At 29.9% G+C, this 18,118-nt stretch overlaps 2 protein-coding genes across 2 annotated transcripts; one reads left to right on the forward strand and one right to left on the reverse strand.

Moving 5' to 3' along the window:
• LOC111640034 (amine oxidase [flavin-containing] B-like) lies at positions 1-12,452 on the forward strand. The gene is made up of 15 exons (XM_023386038.1): positions 1-172; positions 6,024-6,100; positions 6,522-6,616; positions 6,745-6,882; positions 6,968-7,075; positions 7,149-7,240; positions 7,891-8,032; positions 8,110-8,170; positions 8,234-8,322; positions 8,398-8,557; positions 8,686-8,785; positions 9,465-9,576; positions 9,660-9,757; positions 9,834-10,008; positions 12,298-12,452. Exons 2-15 carry the CDS (start codon positions 6,055-6,057, stop codon positions 12,436-12,438), a joined length of 1,557 nt encoding a protein of 518 aa, XP_023241806.1. The 5' UTR covers positions 1-172; positions 6,024-6,054; the 3' UTR covers positions 12,439-12,452.
• Positions 1,132-2,877, reverse strand: LOC111640041. The gene is made up of 9 exons (XM_023386042.1): positions 2,762-2,877; positions 2,637-2,677; positions 2,410-2,478; positions 2,287-2,319; positions 2,180-2,197; positions 2,033-2,068; positions 1,933-1,956; positions 1,816-1,852; positions 1,132-1,145 (listed from the first exon to the last, which is right to left on the reverse strand). Exons 1-9 carry the CDS (start codon positions 2,826-2,828, stop codon positions 1,132-1,134), a joined length of 339 nt encoding a protein of 112 aa, XP_023241810.1. The 5' UTR covers positions 2,829-2,877.
• Positions 12,453-18,118: the final 5,666 nt, after the last annotated feature.

Consider the following 18,118-nt stretch of genomic DNA (forward strand, 5'->3'; position numbering starts at 1 on the left):
CCTTTGCGCAATTTAGCAATTATGCCAATTAATGCGCTGTTCATCCTGTAATAATTAGATCTGTCGAGTAACATAAATCTATTTTGTAAGCTTCTTAGTGGAATTGAAGGACATAGAGCAGTTATAGTTTAATGATTAAAGCATAACCCGACGTTTCTCATTGATTTTATAGGTGAGTTTTCCTCTTTTTCTCCCTCGCATGATCATTTATATCGAAATTTTTACCAAAAGATGAGATTTAATAAAGTTTTAATTAGTCTAGAATACAAATTTTAAAGGAGACGAATTTAAATTAATTGGAAAATTTACTTAATAATAAACGTTCTATCCATAACTAATAAATGCTCTTATTCGTGTTTAGCTTGATCAGTTCTTATGATTTTTATATTATTACTGAAAGTTTGCAAAATAACAACAAAGTTTTAATCATAATAAAACTTTCTTTTATCTAATTTACCGAGTTTTTAAATGGTTATACTTTGTTTAACAATTATCTAAAGCCTGCCGTAGAAGTAGAGGGATTATTATATCTTTTCCCTCTCCGCGAGTGCTTAATGTCGTCGAAATTTAGCTAATTATTATTGTCTCTCTCAAATTTATACTTAAATTCTTATCAACATTATTCCAATATTTCAAATTGGTGAATCGCCTTTATATTATTCTGCTATATAAACTTGGCAGAGAATTTCTTGGATTAATTCTCCACCATCTTTTGATTTTAGACTTAAAATCAGATAGGACCGTATTGCTACTTTTTAAAAATACCTTCAATGTTAGTAATAATTAGTTTATCTAATATGTTAATCACGCGTTGCCGGTTAGCTGGAAAGCTAATTTATCCCTTTATAATAATAGTAATTACTAATAATAATAATTCTAGCTGAACAAGTCGTAGTGTCCCAGCGCTAAACTGTCAATAGATTTATATTAGAAAATGGAATTAAGTCTGTGTTTAAAAATGATTTTTTTATACAGGTTCTATGTTGAAATAAATCTAAAATTTTATCTTGACTTTTTACATAACTGAATACGATATCTGGCTATGTAAGTAAGTTTATGAATAATTAAGACCTTTATTATATAAAGGGATGAAAAGGATATAAAACTCATTCTAAACTATGGAAACAAACTTTAGTAGTGGATTCCTAAAAGGACAAAGAACAAAAAAAAAAAAAATGGTTCCATTAATTAACATATGCCCAGAAACGCACCAGATATGGATGACACCGCTGGGTATCGTCACATCGTATCTGCTTATCAGCAATCATAGCCATGAAAGGGGAAATATGTAGAAAGTTGTCTGCTGAACAGATCCATGGTTTGTGTGTTGTAAGAGTGATTGTTCATTATTCCCATCGGGAACAGGCGGGCGTGATATTCACATACAGAAAAGTGAGTGGGAATGGTCGGTTATACCACGAAGTGATGTGTGATCACTTGAAAGTGTCCTCCAGGATTCTCAGTGCATTATCTATTACGATTCTACCCGAGGTATGTATGCCATACTGTTGTGTGTTGTCTTGTGTGCTGAGTTCATGACTCTGGTGGTTCAGTACTAATGCATTTCCATAGAAATATTAATAGGACCAAATGTTTTTTGTCCTGCCAGGAATCAACTCCTGAAATTTATCCTTATAGTTTGGAACCAACTTGTATATAGGATTGTTCTGATTTGAACAAATTTTAAGTGAATAATACTGGTTTTTTTTTCCTCAATTAAAACAATTACGAAAATAAAACAGGCTTTAAAAAAATACTTTCCATAATTTACAACCGTTAATGTAAAAATAAAATTTTCACAATTAAAGTTCTTACCGTGGCATTTTTTAAATATTGGACGTAGATCTTCAGGCTGAAATTTTCAATTCAATTACAACAACAAATTAAGAACATTTTTAAAACGAAAAAAATTTAAGAAAAATAAAAATTTACTTTTGGGCAGTTACCAGAAGCAAGCTGGAAAAAAAATAATTTTTTTAATTTCTTTGTAAATAAGTAGTTTATTTTTGAAAAATTTTAAATAGTTTTATACCTCCTCCGACTTAGAAAGTACATCTTCTATTTCTTCCTAAAAAATTAATCATCATTCTTATAAATTCCACTTACTTAAAAATTAATAATTTTATAATAAATATTTCGAAATTTAATAATATTATTAGAAAATTTTCAATAGTCTTACTCTAGTTATTCCGCATCTCTGGAAATGAAAGCTATTTTTAGTCTTTTTAAACGAATATTTAATACAAAAATATATATTAATTACTTTAAAAATTTCGAAACTCTTACTTCATTCATCTTTATAAAACAATCCATGTAAGCCTATAATTTTTTTTAAAATAATCCAATTAGTATTAAGTTTACTAAATTTTTCACTGTATTAAATAGTAAAGTAGTAATAAAACTACTGACGTCTTTAAAATTTCCGGTTTCTCCTGCTTCTTTCGCTTCTTTACAACAAATCATCCACGGTCCTTTACCCTTAATATTTGACAATGACAAATTAATCATTCTTACTTTCCCAGCTGTTATATATATATATATGAAGGAAACTATGCGCATTTTTCCTCTACAATCCTTTATTATATCGGTCTTATGCACGACGGATTAAAGGACTTCAAATAAATGTGAATACTTACTCGACGTCTCCCTCCATTTTCAGGACGTCTTCCATCATCTTCTGAAAAAAAATTAAATATTTTAGTTATTTTTATTAGGATAATAAAATAATTTAATAAAACTAAACTTAAATGTATTAATTTACCTTGAGTATTGACGACATTGAAGAAAAGAAATGTCACAATGGCAATAGTGACTACGTACGATGTCATGCTATTTCAATGTCTCCAATGAAAACTGTGAAGAAAATACATCGGTAGATCCCTTTTTTATATAGTAAAATGAAAATATTGCGTCATTGTAAGAAACACACAACCTTTTGTACAATTATTTCATTTATTTCCTATTTAATTTGATTATTTGTTCAATTTTGTTTGATGAACCTGCTACTTTATATTTAGAGCTTTTGTCTTTTGTTTAAAAGTTTGATAAGGTAATATACTGAAAATTGTATTATAAAATAAATAAAAAAATATATTAAATAAATAAAATTTGCATAAATAAGTTTATAATTATTTTAAAAATTTTATCTAATTTTATCTAAATTTAAGAAGTTTTTTTTTTTTGTTTTTATATTAGCATGAAAACAGCTGATTAAACAGTAGTTAGTTTTTCCTCTTAAGTAGGAAAATTCCTTCTTCGTAATGAGTTTCTGCACGATTTCAATTACATCATAATGGAAAAATTTTATAAATTTTTCAAGATTTATTTATCCTGCTTCTATTTTCAGATTAAAATTTAAATATTTTTACTTATAAATACGCATGCTATATAATTTCATATATCTAAAATAATTTTTTAATTCTATATAAAATTGGCACATTCTTGTGTGAACATCTTCCAAATAATTTACGTAAACTATCTCTTGTCATTGGAAAAAACCCTTCATAATGCAATTTACTGTTTGAAGACTTTAGAACATTCTCATCATATTCTACTCTATATAATTTTTCTTTTTATTATACAAGGTATAATAAATTTTCTTCTAATTTGTCTTCGAACTAGGTTACATACTCACACAGTAGCGTAATAAAGCACGTATTGTTATTAGACACTAGTTCTAGCTACGCGGTAATTAATTGTTTTTGAATATCTCCTTTATAACTGTGACAAATAGATCCATAAATAAAATAATTATTCTAATTTACTATATTGAGCACTTGTTTAAGATCTGGCAATAGATAATAAGACAATAAGATCTTGGTTTAAGATTTTTTTTTTTGTAATTTGCCACTGTTTGCTTCTACATTAATCTTAATAGACTTAATCCCCCTAAAGGTTTAAAGTTTTTTGGTGGTTAAAGGTCGAAGGATTGGGGAAAGAGTGGGGCCAGACTTAATGACGATTTTACTCATTATTAGAATTTACAATTTTTTTTATAAAACTCATCCCTGTCCTCAAAATTAAGCTTTTTGCTATTTTATAATAATTAATGAAATATTTTATATTTTTTATTAAAAACTTAACTTTCCCAGCAACATTTGATCGAGCCAACTTTTGAGCAAGTCGTTGCTGGACTTTTTCATGGATTTTTTTTATGGGCTATTCGATGCATAATAAATTCTGATAAAAATGGAGAATGAAAATAACTTGATCCAGAAAGTCCAGATTAAGTCCACATTAAATATAAAATATTTTCTCTATTGAGTAAAATAACAGCTGAGAAAATAATATAAAAATTTACTGAATTTCTATTGACCATTTTTTTTTTTTTTTTTATTTAAGAAAATGTTAGCTTTTCCCGTGAGCTTGACTTCTTTTTATTAAAATAAAACATTTATTGAGTAGGGAAGAAAAATTTTCTGGTTTACTTCATAAAGAAATAATGCATAATAATCTTCCTTTTTTTCTATATTGAAAAATACAGAAAATTGGCATTCTTACAACTTGTATGTAGTTGAAATTACAAGTCGACCCCCCTATAACACTGCTGATTATTCCGTTTTATATGAATTCCATGTTGTACAAGTCACTTAGATTTTACAAATACGTGAGCCTTTCACGGCCCGGCACACGTATTTATAAAATCTAAGTGACTCATACAACATGGAATTCATATAAAACGGAATAATAAACAGTGTTATGGGGGGTCGACTGTATATGAAAATCTATATTGTGAATATTATATGATAGATATTATTAAATTACTAATGCAAAAAGAGTGATTCACAATAGATAATGTCAATATATAGATTCTAGAAACTATATAGGTTTATTTCGGATTAAAAAAAAAGAAAAGCTTTCTGGAAATGCCATTTACTGATAATATTATATTATAATTTCTAATAAATTTCAACTTCGTTTTATGATTTTGATAGTTTTCGTATTACACAACACTAAATATTGTGAAAGAAATGTTACCGTTTCTACAGTTTACATTTTATACAGTTTTATATTATACAAGAAAAGGACATTCACGCACTTATTCACGTGTATTATGAATACAAGAGGGTGGATCTCCCATTCTTATCTAATATATGAAAAGGTTGTTAAAATTAAAGTTTAAATTTTATTTGTTCACTAATTTTTTTTTACTATCAAAAATTTCTGGAAATGAGATGATAAAGTTATTCTTAAAATCTAGAATATAGTCTAAAATTACATTTCTAATTAACTATAATATTAATAGAATTAAAGAGTAAAATCTCCTATACATAGATGTTTGATAGATCAAACAATTCAATGATTCTTATCTGTAATCTTAGAGGTATTGTTGTTTGTTATCGATATTGTAACAATCGACAGAACATTTTTTAATACATGAACATTTAATTTATATCTAACATAAAATATAAGAATTTTCGTAAGCAGAAATAAAAACAATTTGTCAATTGAATGAGGTTAACAAATTTTTTAATATTAGTGATTTATTGTAATAGATTAAGACAATTTTTAATGTCGTTGAATAATTTCGAAATAGAGAAATTACTAAATATTAATTTTTTTTTTTATATCATTTGGCGTGTCAATGAATTTTTGTCGGTATTACTTATTTTTTTCTTTTGCTCTCATTCTATAAAACTAATGGTATAGTTACAGTAGCCGATTATCCAATAGGCCGATTATCGAGGCCCTAGCCGCTTCATCGTCTGGAGGGCCTCAAATTACATAGTAAAAAGATGCCTGTAAAATGTAGTAAACATTTTAAGCTTTTAAAACGGTTGAAAAATGTATTGTATTTTTTTTTATGTGAAAAGAAGTTCACATAAAGCCTTCTTTTTATAGAACAAAATCGTGCCTAGGGCCTCAAATGAAGCCCTGTGCTTAAGAAAGAAATTTTTTTCAAATGGTTAATTTTGCAATTGGTCATTTTGAATAGAAATTTAAATAATTAAAATTTGTTTTTTTTTTTTTAATTGTCACTGCTTTGTATTAATTTTTTTTCATTTCTATTAACATATTTGAAGTTCTACGTATCTTGGCGACAATTCTTCCGTTATGTCAAGGAGGACTGATGTTATTATAATTGGTGGTGGATTAAGTGGTAAATATAGTGTATATATTCTTGTATATTTATATATAATTTTTTCCTCTGTGGAAGCAATTTTATATATAGTATTAAAATGTAGTAATCTCCTAAGAAATTTAATGAAATGCTTACAATTTATGTATGAGAATACTTTACATATATTTTTTATGCGGAAAATTAAAATATAGATTCTATAAATGTAAATTTTGCACAACGTTTCCAAAATTTTATATTTAGATTAATATATCCAAAATATATGCTGAAAATACCATATTTTCATCAAAATTTAACTTTATTCGAGGTTCCTCATCTGAGATGTCCAGGCTGGCAAAGCATACTTAGGCATAGGTGCTTCGTACTATGCGTAACATTTCAAATATTGCATATATTCTTATTTTCTTTGGTTTAAATAATCAATATTGATTTTATTTAACAGGTTTATCTGCTGCAAAATGGCTTCATCAATCGGATATAGCTGTCTTAGTATTAGAAGCAAGAGATCGTGTCGGTGGAAGAACTTTAACTAAAAAAGTAAGTGAAAAAAATCATTTAAAAACATTAAATTATTTTACGTTTTAACAATAGATTCACTGTTTTTTTACTTTAACTCCTTACAAACTATTACTTTTATATATTTAAAAAGTTTTATGTATTTTTAGAGTCCAGATGTTGGTTACGTGGATTTAGGAGGATCATACGTTGGCCCCACGCAAGATCATCTCTTTAGGTTAACAAAGGAATTGTGTATCGATAATTATAAAATAGAAGAGAACGAAGATGTTGTATATTTTTCTCAAGTCAGTATAGCCTGCAAAATATTCATACATTTTAATACTACAATTTCTATATCTGTATTTATCTATAAATTATTTTTATTTAAAGGGGAAGAGATATCTTCACAAAACCACTGGTTCTATACCATTTAGAAATCCTTTTGTCCATTTAGACATTAATAATTTTACCAGGACTATTGATGAAATGGGAAAAGAGGTGTATATATTTTCTTAATTTGTTTCAATCTATTATTCTAGTACGATAGTTTTTCTTTGGTAACTTGAAATAGGTTCCAGCAGATGAACCGTGGAAGGCACCTCATGCTGAAGAATGGGATACGATGACTTACCAAACCTTTATGGATGAAACGTGTTATACAGAGTAAGAGGAAATTACTTGTTTAATTAAATATTGTTAAAATTTTATATACAAACTATAAATTATTAAAACTCAGCCCAAACTTTAGAAATCCCTTAACTCTAACGAAGCACCTCCAAGTAGTTTGAACATCTGTTCTTCTTCTAGTTTCAATTAGGAGTTGGTTTTTAATTGGATAACTGTTTGTTTACATTCCAAATTAACTTCATTCTGCGTAAAATAGCGAAGCAAGGTAACTTTTTAATTTTGGGATAGGCGGGTTATAGAACAGGTTGCGTGTTTTAACCTGTGTGTGGAATTGGTAGTCTGCTGGCTGTACACACATATGGGTTTAAACGTTACCTAACGTTTTCGTCCGCTATATATATAAAATATATTCCATTCTAGTAAATTAGCACAATATTACTTAGGTAACAGCACTATGCTTAGCTGCTTCTCTATATAAGTCATACACTAAACACTATCCTTGATTTCCAGACCAATATTGGCTGGCTTAGCATACACTTCCGACATATTTGATATGAATGAAATGATTAGTTATTACTATAGAAGATTGTACAAATGTTATAACAATAGTTATATTTTGTAAAAGTACATAAATAACTTAGATAAAATGAACTAATTTCTCAATTTAAAAATTTTTCTTAATTTAGACAATGCCGGGCAGTAGCGAAAGCTTGTATCGAAGAACCATTAGCTTCCTCACCTTACGAAAGTTCATTTTTATGGATGTTATGGTTCACTAAATTATGCCAAGGAATGAAATCAATGATGAGTGTTACGAACGGAGGACAAGTTAATATATTTATTATTGCTTTACTTATACTTAAGTTTGTTTTTTTTTTTTAATTTTAATCATTGATTTTTCACAGGAACGAAAATTTATCGGTGGAAGTCAACAAATAAGTGAACGTATTGCAGAGCGTTTAGGGAGTAAGTTGATTTAATATGATTTAAGTTTTCTATATAATTATCAAAATCAACGTCTTTTTTTAGATTGCGTGTTGTTAAATTCACCTGTCGTTGAAATTACTCAATCAGAAAAAGAAGTTACTGTAAAAACTCTGAATGGAAAGACTTATGATGTAAATAAACTTTTTTAGAATTAACTTAATGTAAAAATTCTTTTCAAAAATTAACCTTTTTTTAATGGTTTTTAGGCAAATTATATAATTATGGCAATACCTCTACCGTTACAAATGAAAATACACTACAATCCTCCTCTTTCCGCTCATAGAAATCAATTAATTCAAAGATGCCCTATGGGTTCAGTAATGAAATGCATTTTATACTATCAAACTGAATTCTGGAAAAAGCATGGTAAGAACTTTGATAGTTTACCTCATAGCTTTGTTTATTCTCAATAGTAACTACTGAGAGCAAACCTACTTAAATCTAAAGCGAATTTAAGTATAAAAAGTAATTTTGTTCTTGAATTTTTTCTTCAGGTTTCTGTGGTACATCATTAATAGACGTTGACGATGAAAATCCTATATCTTCCACATATAATGATACCAAACCAGATGGAAGTTATCCTGCTATTGTTGGGTAAATAAAACGTTCCGTTTCTATACAAATTATTTCTGCGGTTAGGTTAATAATAATCTAATTAGGAATCGTTAGCAATTCCTTATTGTTGGGAAATTGAGATACTCTCCTTTTCGTTATTTTCACAGGGAACTGTTTCAAAGTATGTTAAGAGTTTTGAGTGTATTAGATACCTAGATCCCCTCTTCCTATTTTGGGGGTTTGATGTTTAAATACCGTCTAATGTAAAATAAATATTTTCAGTATTTTGAGACGTAAACTATAATCTTACCATAGTTTGGATGGCTTTTCTTCAGGAAACTAGCAAAAAAACCTATATATTCAATGATTCTCGAGTCATTGTGAGTGGAATAGTCTGGAGTTTTTGTAGTGAAAAACCAAATGATCCTCTCATTTACTGATGAGATCGTTTTCGCAAAAATTTACTTTCTCCGCTCATCTGTCTGACCATGGGGAATGTAAAACGACTGAGTGTTTGCAAATACAATGTTTTTGTTTTTCCTTCCATAAACTATGAAATTAATCGAGCAGATTCCAGTAGTAACAGATTCGAATTTTCTGTGTAAAGTTTTTTTATGCGCAATGAAAGATCTGCTCCTCAACTTCTCAACTTCGAGTCGTAATGAATAAATTAATATTAATTACAAATTTATATTCTCTTAACGAAACTTTTATTCAGATTTGTCTTGGCTGATCAAGTACGTAAAGTAGCACATCTTACTCAAGAAGAAAGGAAAGATATATTCAGAAAATGCTTATGTAATGTCTTCGGACTAGAGGAATTTTTAAAGGTAACAATTTTATTTATTCTAAGTAATACATATATAACTTTGTTGTTGGATTTTAATAAATTTATAAAATTTTTTATTATTAGCCAATTCATTATGAAGAATATAATTGGATGTCAGAACAATTTTCTGGTGGATGTTTTACAGCCATGTTTCCTCCTGGATTTTTAACCAGATATGGAGAGTTAGTAATTGATATATAAGAATAGTGATTAAAAAAACAACAAACTTTATCTTGCATTTCTTTCTTTTACATGCAGATTTTTAAGAAAACCCGTAGGAAAAATGTATTTTGCTGGAACCGAAACAGCTACCACCTGGACAGGATACATGGAGGGTGCAATAGAAGCGGGAGAAAGAGCAGCTAGAGAAGTGATGCACGATATGGGAATGCTAAAAAAGGAAGAAATATGGAGAAAAGAACCACCTACTAACGTAATTTTTCTTTTTTTAATAATTAGAGACTAGGGAATGTGGGACAGATTTTCTGTATCGCGAAACCCGTTAGAAAAACCTTTTTAAATATTTTATATGAATTGATACTCTAATTTGTTGGCTATTATTAGGTTAGAATGTCTTGCCCCCATAACAGCGGACATTTCGTGATGCAGCGACAAACGGGTAGAAAATGACTCCAAAATATTTAATTATATTTCATTTCAATAAGTTTTAGCTACAATTTGAGTTGCCATAGTTAAAAGCAGTTTCATGGCCAAGGCGATCCAAAATTGTACATTATATTAAAGAGAATACGTCAAAAAGTGGACTCCGATGCAATTCCAGACACTTCAAAATTGTCCATGATTTGCCTAAAAAAAAAAAAAACGTGCTCGATTGCTCCAAATCGCCATGTTTTCTTTCTAATCTTCTTTGGAAATAAACGCACGAAACACACAAAAAGATTCGTAATTTGGTAAATAACTAACTGTAAATTTATCAAGAAGTTTGTTTTTTCAAAAAAATATTTTCACTTTATGAATGGAAAATTAAAGTTTTCAGCTGCACAAAATCATGGCCGAAACCACGCCAGAATAACAAATACCAATGCCGCGTGGCTGATTGGAATCATGACATGCTGCCAACCCTTTGTTTTTATAGTATTTAGTGTCCGGGAATAACCATCTCTCTACAGTTTTAATTGCTGAATTTTTAAATACAAACTACCTTGATGTCAATTATATTAAGACTTTACCACATTTTTCCCGTCCTCCCGAGAAATTTCATATGATGATGATGATGATGATGATTATATATCAAATGCAGATACCTAAACAAAGTTTTCTTGGCTTAATTTCTAAACAGCGCTTTTGATTTAGCAATATAACATTTATGATCAGATATAAATATTCTTACTGTTAAAGATTTAACTATTCAAATCTTCAGAAATATTTCCATATTTGAAATCTTCTTGAACATATGCCAACCCGATGCGATTATATAAATATGCAGTTAGGTACAGGCAACTCCCGACTTTCGAAGGTGACGAATTCCTAAAAATCTGTACAAATGTTAAATCCAAAACACTTGGATTTTGGAAATTTCCGTTAAACATAAAATTAAGATTTCAAGGAAGAAAAGTTTAGTTTTTAGTTGGTATGTTACGATGTAAAAACCATTATTTAAAAAGTTTAAACCATAAATTAAACAGAACACGCAATTAATTTTTTTTTTTCCTAATGACTTTTTTTCTTGGCGAAATCAACTCTAGCTGAAAGCATCGCTTCACAAAATTTCGAACATCTTTCTTGATACGCGAAATTCCAATGTCTAAGTACATGCATACTTATATCCACATTTTCTTATAGTATTTACTATCATTTCGAGACAATTCATAATCCTATGATTTTTTGAAAATTTGAGTAATTAAGAAACGTATAATAGCCGAAACTGTTTTCAAAAATAAACCTGAACGTGTAACGTTGTACCTAAATAAAAAAGAGCAAACTACGTAACTGGAAATTACTTTATCTATCGAACGCAACGCCACGAAACTAGGTCATATTTTAAAAATTTTTAAATTTTACATGCATTAATTTTGAGTAAGTGAATTGCATTACACTATTCGTGAAACTTTAAATACTCGGTGCTTAATGTATCCGAAACAAGATCTTCTGAATTCTCCGAAAGGCCCTTGGACCCATGAAGTTTAGGATAAGTTCCTACTGTGTAATTTTGTAAAAAATATTTTGAAGTTCTTAAAAGTATTTGCATCATTATATAAGACGTGACGAGTTTGTTTTACTTTTGAAAAGATTTGAACTCAAATATTAGACATACTTTTTTTCATTTTCATTATTGTATTATTTAATAGTCTAGTAATTTTCCCGGCTAATTCACAGCATATTTGAACACATTTTGAATAATTTATGCTCATACAAATTTTCCAGAAAATACGTAACATTCTTAGTAAAAACCTTCAAAAAATGAAACTTGTTCCCTCTGAAATCCTATTTTAAGAATTGTAAGACATTGCTTTCAGAATCCTATTTAATTCTATTAAAGCAAGGTTCGAAATCTTAAATTTAACAGGAAAATCAACGAATTCAAAGTCACAGGAAACAGAAATTCGCGCACCATTCCCGAAAATTTCCTAGTGTTTCACGCTGTGATTCCACTCGGGTCCCGCCCGTATATTTATCGCGTGCAATTTTTTAATATCTTAATTTTAAAACTATATACAATTTCTAAATTTTTCTGATTTTTATTAATTACTATTTTTAACAGGGCATTGAGCTTGATCCTTCGAGAACTACGTGGTTGGAAAGGAACATGCCACCAATTAAAACAATTGTTTATTTTTTGAAAATTATTTTAATTCAAGTACTTATCATTGTGGTTTCCTTGTTGTTAACAAATCTTATTTGACTTTCTTAAAAAAAAAAAAAAAAAAAACCATTAATGCATATTGGAAGAAGAAAAAAGTTAAAAATTAAGTTACTTTTGAGTATACTATGTTATTAAAAGGTTAAAATCTTTAAAGAATTATATTTTTCTATAAAAAATCTAGTACTAAAATATTATAATCAAAACTAAACACATTTGCTTTACTATTTACAAACTGAAATCTTTAAAGAATTGTATACACATTTTGTGTGTTTTGTAATCCATATTAGTGAGAAATAAAACCATTTTTTGAAAAGTAAGGAAACTGTTTATGTATAAAAAAATTATATGTAATTTCTTAGATATAAAAATTAAACTATTAGCAACAAAAGTAAAGTTTTTAAGTGGTAATAAAGCAAAATTCTTACTATTTAACTATATATTAACACCTTTTTTAAAATTTTAAATATGTAAAAAGGTGTTCTTAAACACTCCTAAAAATTAATCTTAACTCATCATAGGCTGAATTTTTCTGCTTAATCCTGACACTATTTTGAAATTTTGTTTTACCTAGATCAAGATAACATTAAATTCTGAGTATAAATAACAATTTTAAACAAATCACCACCCCAGCTTTTTTTTTTTACTTTTTATAAATGCATATAGTGAATTTTGACCCCTCCCTAATTTCAGTTGTGACAATAATTGTTAGCGTCAATTCAGAAAATGGGCAATTTTATAATACCTGTCTGGTGGTTTTAAGGTAAAATTCAAAAAGGTGTCCATTAAATATCAAAGCATGGAATGAATGTACAGTACATGGGCCTTTTTTAATTCTTGCATTTTCTTTTTGTTTTGGAGAAAATTGCAGTGGCAGATTTAGCATCAATGTTCAAGGATTTTCATACTTTTATAATGACTTGTTAAAACATAACAGCTATGACCAAGTTAGCATTTTCTAATTGCATTTTTAAAACTGAAGAGGTGATGTGAGGCTGTGTCAAATTCCTAAAACATTTCCTGTTGGTTATCCACATGAAAACTACTCTTTTACTGTATGGGTAGGGTTTTTCCAGTTTTATTCTACTAGTATTAAGGTTCAACTGTTAAACTATCAAATTATACAGAGTTTTATTATAGCAGGTTAAGCATGGTGAATCAGCAGAATATTCCAAATGATAGTTGAGATTTTTAATTTCTTCAAGATATGTATCATGCTGTCTTTTTATCCAGTAGCAATTAATTGCATCTTGTCTGTTAAAAAGTTTTTTCTAACATCCTTTTTTTTTTTTCTTCTTCTCAGATATCGCATAGTGCAATGTTTGTCTATACCCTGTGTATTTGGTATTGTTTAATACAACTTTTTATAAGTTAACTTTTGTGACTAAATCTGAAAGATTGCCAATAACAAAAGTAAAATTTAAATCTTCTCTAATATAGTTGATTAAGAATTTTCTTTAGGCTCATCAAATCAACTTGTAACCTTAGAACACCAAGACCTGTCAGTTTTGCAACTCTGACAGGTCAGTCTTCTAATTGAAGATGTTGCTAGTGCAGTAGTGGACATGGAATGGAAAATTTTCATAGTAATAATGATGTATTCAAAATATCATAGCAATTATAGGGTTGGCAACTAAGTGATTGTGGATTTCGTCAATATTTTTTTGCTTTGTCATCGTGTTTAAAGCATTTAACCTATATTGTTTTCTTGTTGTTTGCACCTTTAATTTAGTAAAAAAATTGTATCGATAGTTATTTAGTTTTGTTTTTATCCCAATTTAAAAATGAAAGAACAAGACGTGCATTTTGGACATATTTTATTGTATTATTTCCGAAAAGGCAAGAACGCATCACAAGCACACAAGAAGTTATGTGCCGTATATGGGAATGAAGCCTTGAAAGAAAGGCAGTGTCAAAATTGGTTTGCCAAATTTCGTTCTGATGATTTTTCACTGAAAAATGCTCAACGATCTGGCCGTCCAGTTGAAGTTGACGAAACCCATATCAAGGCTATTATCGATTCAGATCGTCATATCACAATGTGTGAGATTGCACAGAAGCTCAATGTATAACATATATGCATTCAAAAAAAATTAAAACAGCTTGGCTATGTCAAGAAACTGGATTTATGGGTCCCTCATCAGCTTAAGGAAATTCATTTGATGCAATGCATTAGCAACTGCGATTCACTTCTGAAATGCAACGAGATTGATCCATTTCTGAAACGACTGATTACTGGCGACGAAAAGTGGATAGTTTATAGCAACGTTAATCGGAAAAGATCATGGGTGATGCGAGATGAACCAGCCCAGATGACACCAAAAGCTGAGATTCACCAAAAAAATATTATGCTGCCAGGTTGGTGAGATTATATAGGAATTCTGTACTTTGAACTTTTACCAAGAAACCAAACGATTAATTCAAATGTGTAAGTTCAACATCTCGCCAAACTAAGCGATGTAGTTCAAGAAAAGCGGCCAGAATTGGCAAATTGTAAGGGTGTTGTTTTCCAGCATGATAATGCAAAGCCCCACACATCTTTGGTCACTCGCCAAAAATTATTGGAGCCATATAGCCCTGAACTTGCGCCTTCAGATTACCATTTATTTTATTCCATGCAGAACTCCTTAAATGGTAAAATTTTTAATGACGCTGATGATGTAAAAACACATTTAATTCAGTTTTTTGCTGGCAAAAATGAGAAGTTTTATGAACATGGAATTATGACACTGCCTGAAAGATGGCAAGAGGTCATTGACAAAAATAGACAATACCTAATTGAATAAAGTTATATTTTTAAGCAAAAATTTTGAATTTTCCTTCTTATTTAAATTCTGCAATCACTTAGTTGCCAACCCTATAGATACACAAGTGTGGAAAATTTTGCAAAATATCCTGCATTTGTTTAGCTGTACAAATGTTGCTGTAAGGTTTGTGAGTGATGGCTATGGATGTCCAATCATTTCCAACATCATGATCACCAAACCAAAGCCCCATTTATCAATGCAACATTTCCAATCTATTTCACAACATATGCAACTGCACATGTACAATAAAACTGCATTTGTTGCACAACACAGTGTATGGTGAAGTTACATAACAATTATATCAGATACTTATGAGTATTATAATTTCTACTCCACATCCACATCTGCAATTGAAATAAAATTATTGCATTGAATTTCAGGAAATATAAGATTTTTCTAATGTGTTTCATATGTACAGTACATTAAGGAGATGATAGTGTCAATTTTACTTTCCCAGCCATTTATATATGAGGGAAAGTGTGGCGATTTGTGATGTCAAATTTCTGAAATTTTGCTGGTAGGTTTGTTTATTAGGGGGATTGATACTATTAAATTTTGGTGATTTTAAAGGTCGGGGGTGAGGAGATAATCGGGGGTCAGGTGTGTCTGCAGTAGGGTCAGACTTAATGACAATTTTACTCTCATTATTAGCATTTGCAACCTTTTTTCATAAAACTCATCTCTACCCTTAAAATCAAAAATGCAGTTGACCACCTACTCTTTAATTATAATCAACTGAAATGTTATATATAGGGAAGTTCAGCTTCCCTATATATAACATTTCTGGAATTTCATAGTCTGGAATTTCAGTAATGGTAATAACTGTTATTCTCAATTTGTTTTCATTCTGTAGGTAATCCCCTCCGCATACTGACTTCCATTGTTTTGGCAATGTAACTGTCTTCAGAATAGGAATCTTTTGACTGGTGTCTTGCACATGGAGGCAATCAACACAGGCTGGATTATCCAGAATTTTCCAACTAAAGTTTGGATCTGTCACTGTGCAATTATCTCCTATTTGGCCTTATGAAAGAAGTTTTGGGAGATAGTGCCAGTCCATGCAAACCACAACTCCTTCAGCACATTTACGCTGTAAATTTAATACGTTGCAAAGGATGCTTCATAGCAATTTGAGTGGTGCATGTTGTGCTGAATGTATATCATGGTGGCATAATATCTGGTATATTTGGGTCTGCTGCACTCCATAACTTAACCTTTCAAGCATTAGTTAGGTTAGATGTTTTTGTTTGGATCCATCTATTCAGGGCCAGAAGAGTTCTGAGATATAAAAGAATTCCACCAAGTAAAAATTTATGACAATTTAAATGACAGTCAAAATTTTTCTTTGGTAAAGAAAAATTGACTGTTGTCATTTAAATTGTCATAAATTTTTACTTGGTGGAATTCTCTTACATATCAGATGTTTTTTGCTTGGATATAAATTGTTTAGTAATTGCATCATTACATCAAGACGTAAAATGATGACATACAATTCGATTGGCACTCGGCAACTAAACACACGCTGACCAAATGCACTGCCAACTGAACTCTTTCAATATTCATTTCTGTTGACACTGACCGAACACATCACTGACCAATGTGCCACCAACCAATGCTTTTGATATGCCATTTAGAAAAAGTTTTAATTGGCATAAAATTGCATGGGAACAAATGAATTTTATTCAAAATGTTATTCAAAATTACAGAAGCTCAAATTTATCTTTTATGGCTTAATTTTATACTTATAAACTGAATTACCTCTATGGAGGAAACTCCCCATGAACTTAGCCAAACTTCTGGGTCTATAGGTCAAAAAAAAATACAGCATTTTTGGTGATTTTTGCACTTTTCAATTGCTTATATTTTTACAACCGCATTACAGAAAATCTTGAAATTTTGCACACTACCTAAGAAAATTGATTTTCTTTCGAATGATATCTTCGAAATTACTTCAGGTGTTTGGGGACAGAAATCGACCTCTGAAAATCAGCAACTCTAATCTATACATATATAATTGTTTGTCCTGACTGACTGACTGAATGACTCACTGATTCATCATTGCCCAGAGCAAACCACTGGACCTAAAGAGCAGAAATTTGGTACACAGGGTTCGTCATGAAAACGCACACTAAGAAGGGATTTTTAGAAATTCCCCTGCAGGGGGTGAGGGAGAGCATTAAGGCTTAACCGGAAGAACAGCTTCTACTGTACTATTTTAGATGCGATTTTTTGTTTTCAACTACATTTAGTCTTCATTGAGTACTTAGGTGTATTAAATTGATAACATTTCAGACATTGTTATAAATATTTTTATCTATTTCAATTTTTAAAATATTCAAACCGTTTTTAAATTCAAATTTGTTATTGCATATTGGTTCGATTACAGAACGATTGTAAACACTCCAGAAAATTGATCAAATTGAAAATAGTTCGTTTGATTCTCGGCAATTCTCTTCAGCTGTAGATGTTATATAGACCTAACAATTACTATGGTTATTGAAATATTGAATGTAAATGGGGTTTGCTTGCAAAACCTCCGCGGACGAAGTCGCGGGTAACAGCTAGTTCCTGTATATGTAGTCAGTCACTGCCATGCCTCCTGATGTTTAAGTGGACACAATGAAAATTTCAATAGATTGTTTGTTTACAGTCAATACTAGAATGAAACTTTCTATTGTCTTATACATACTGAAAGTTAGGAGCAGACACTCAAAATCTGGATAGATAATCGTGACTAACTGTTTAGAAGTGTGACGGGGCAAAATCCTGACAAGATATTCATTTGAGTTTTGAACCAGACCTTTTGTGCAAGTTTGGAAATGCTAAAAGTCAGACTTGACAACACTATGGAATGTGTGTGCCAGTTGTGCAGTAAGTGTTGTTACCTCAAAGTTCTCCTCATTCCAATTGATTAT

This window comes from Centruroides sculpturatus, unplaced genomic scaffold (genome assembly GCF_000671375.1).
Source record: "Centruroides sculpturatus isolate CEXI.00-Female unplaced genomic scaffold, Cexi_2.0 scaffold1416, whole genome shotgun sequence".
In the NCBI taxonomy this organism is placed as follows: Eukaryota; Metazoa; Arthropoda; class Arachnida; order Scorpiones; family Buthidae; genus Centruroides; species Centruroides sculpturatus.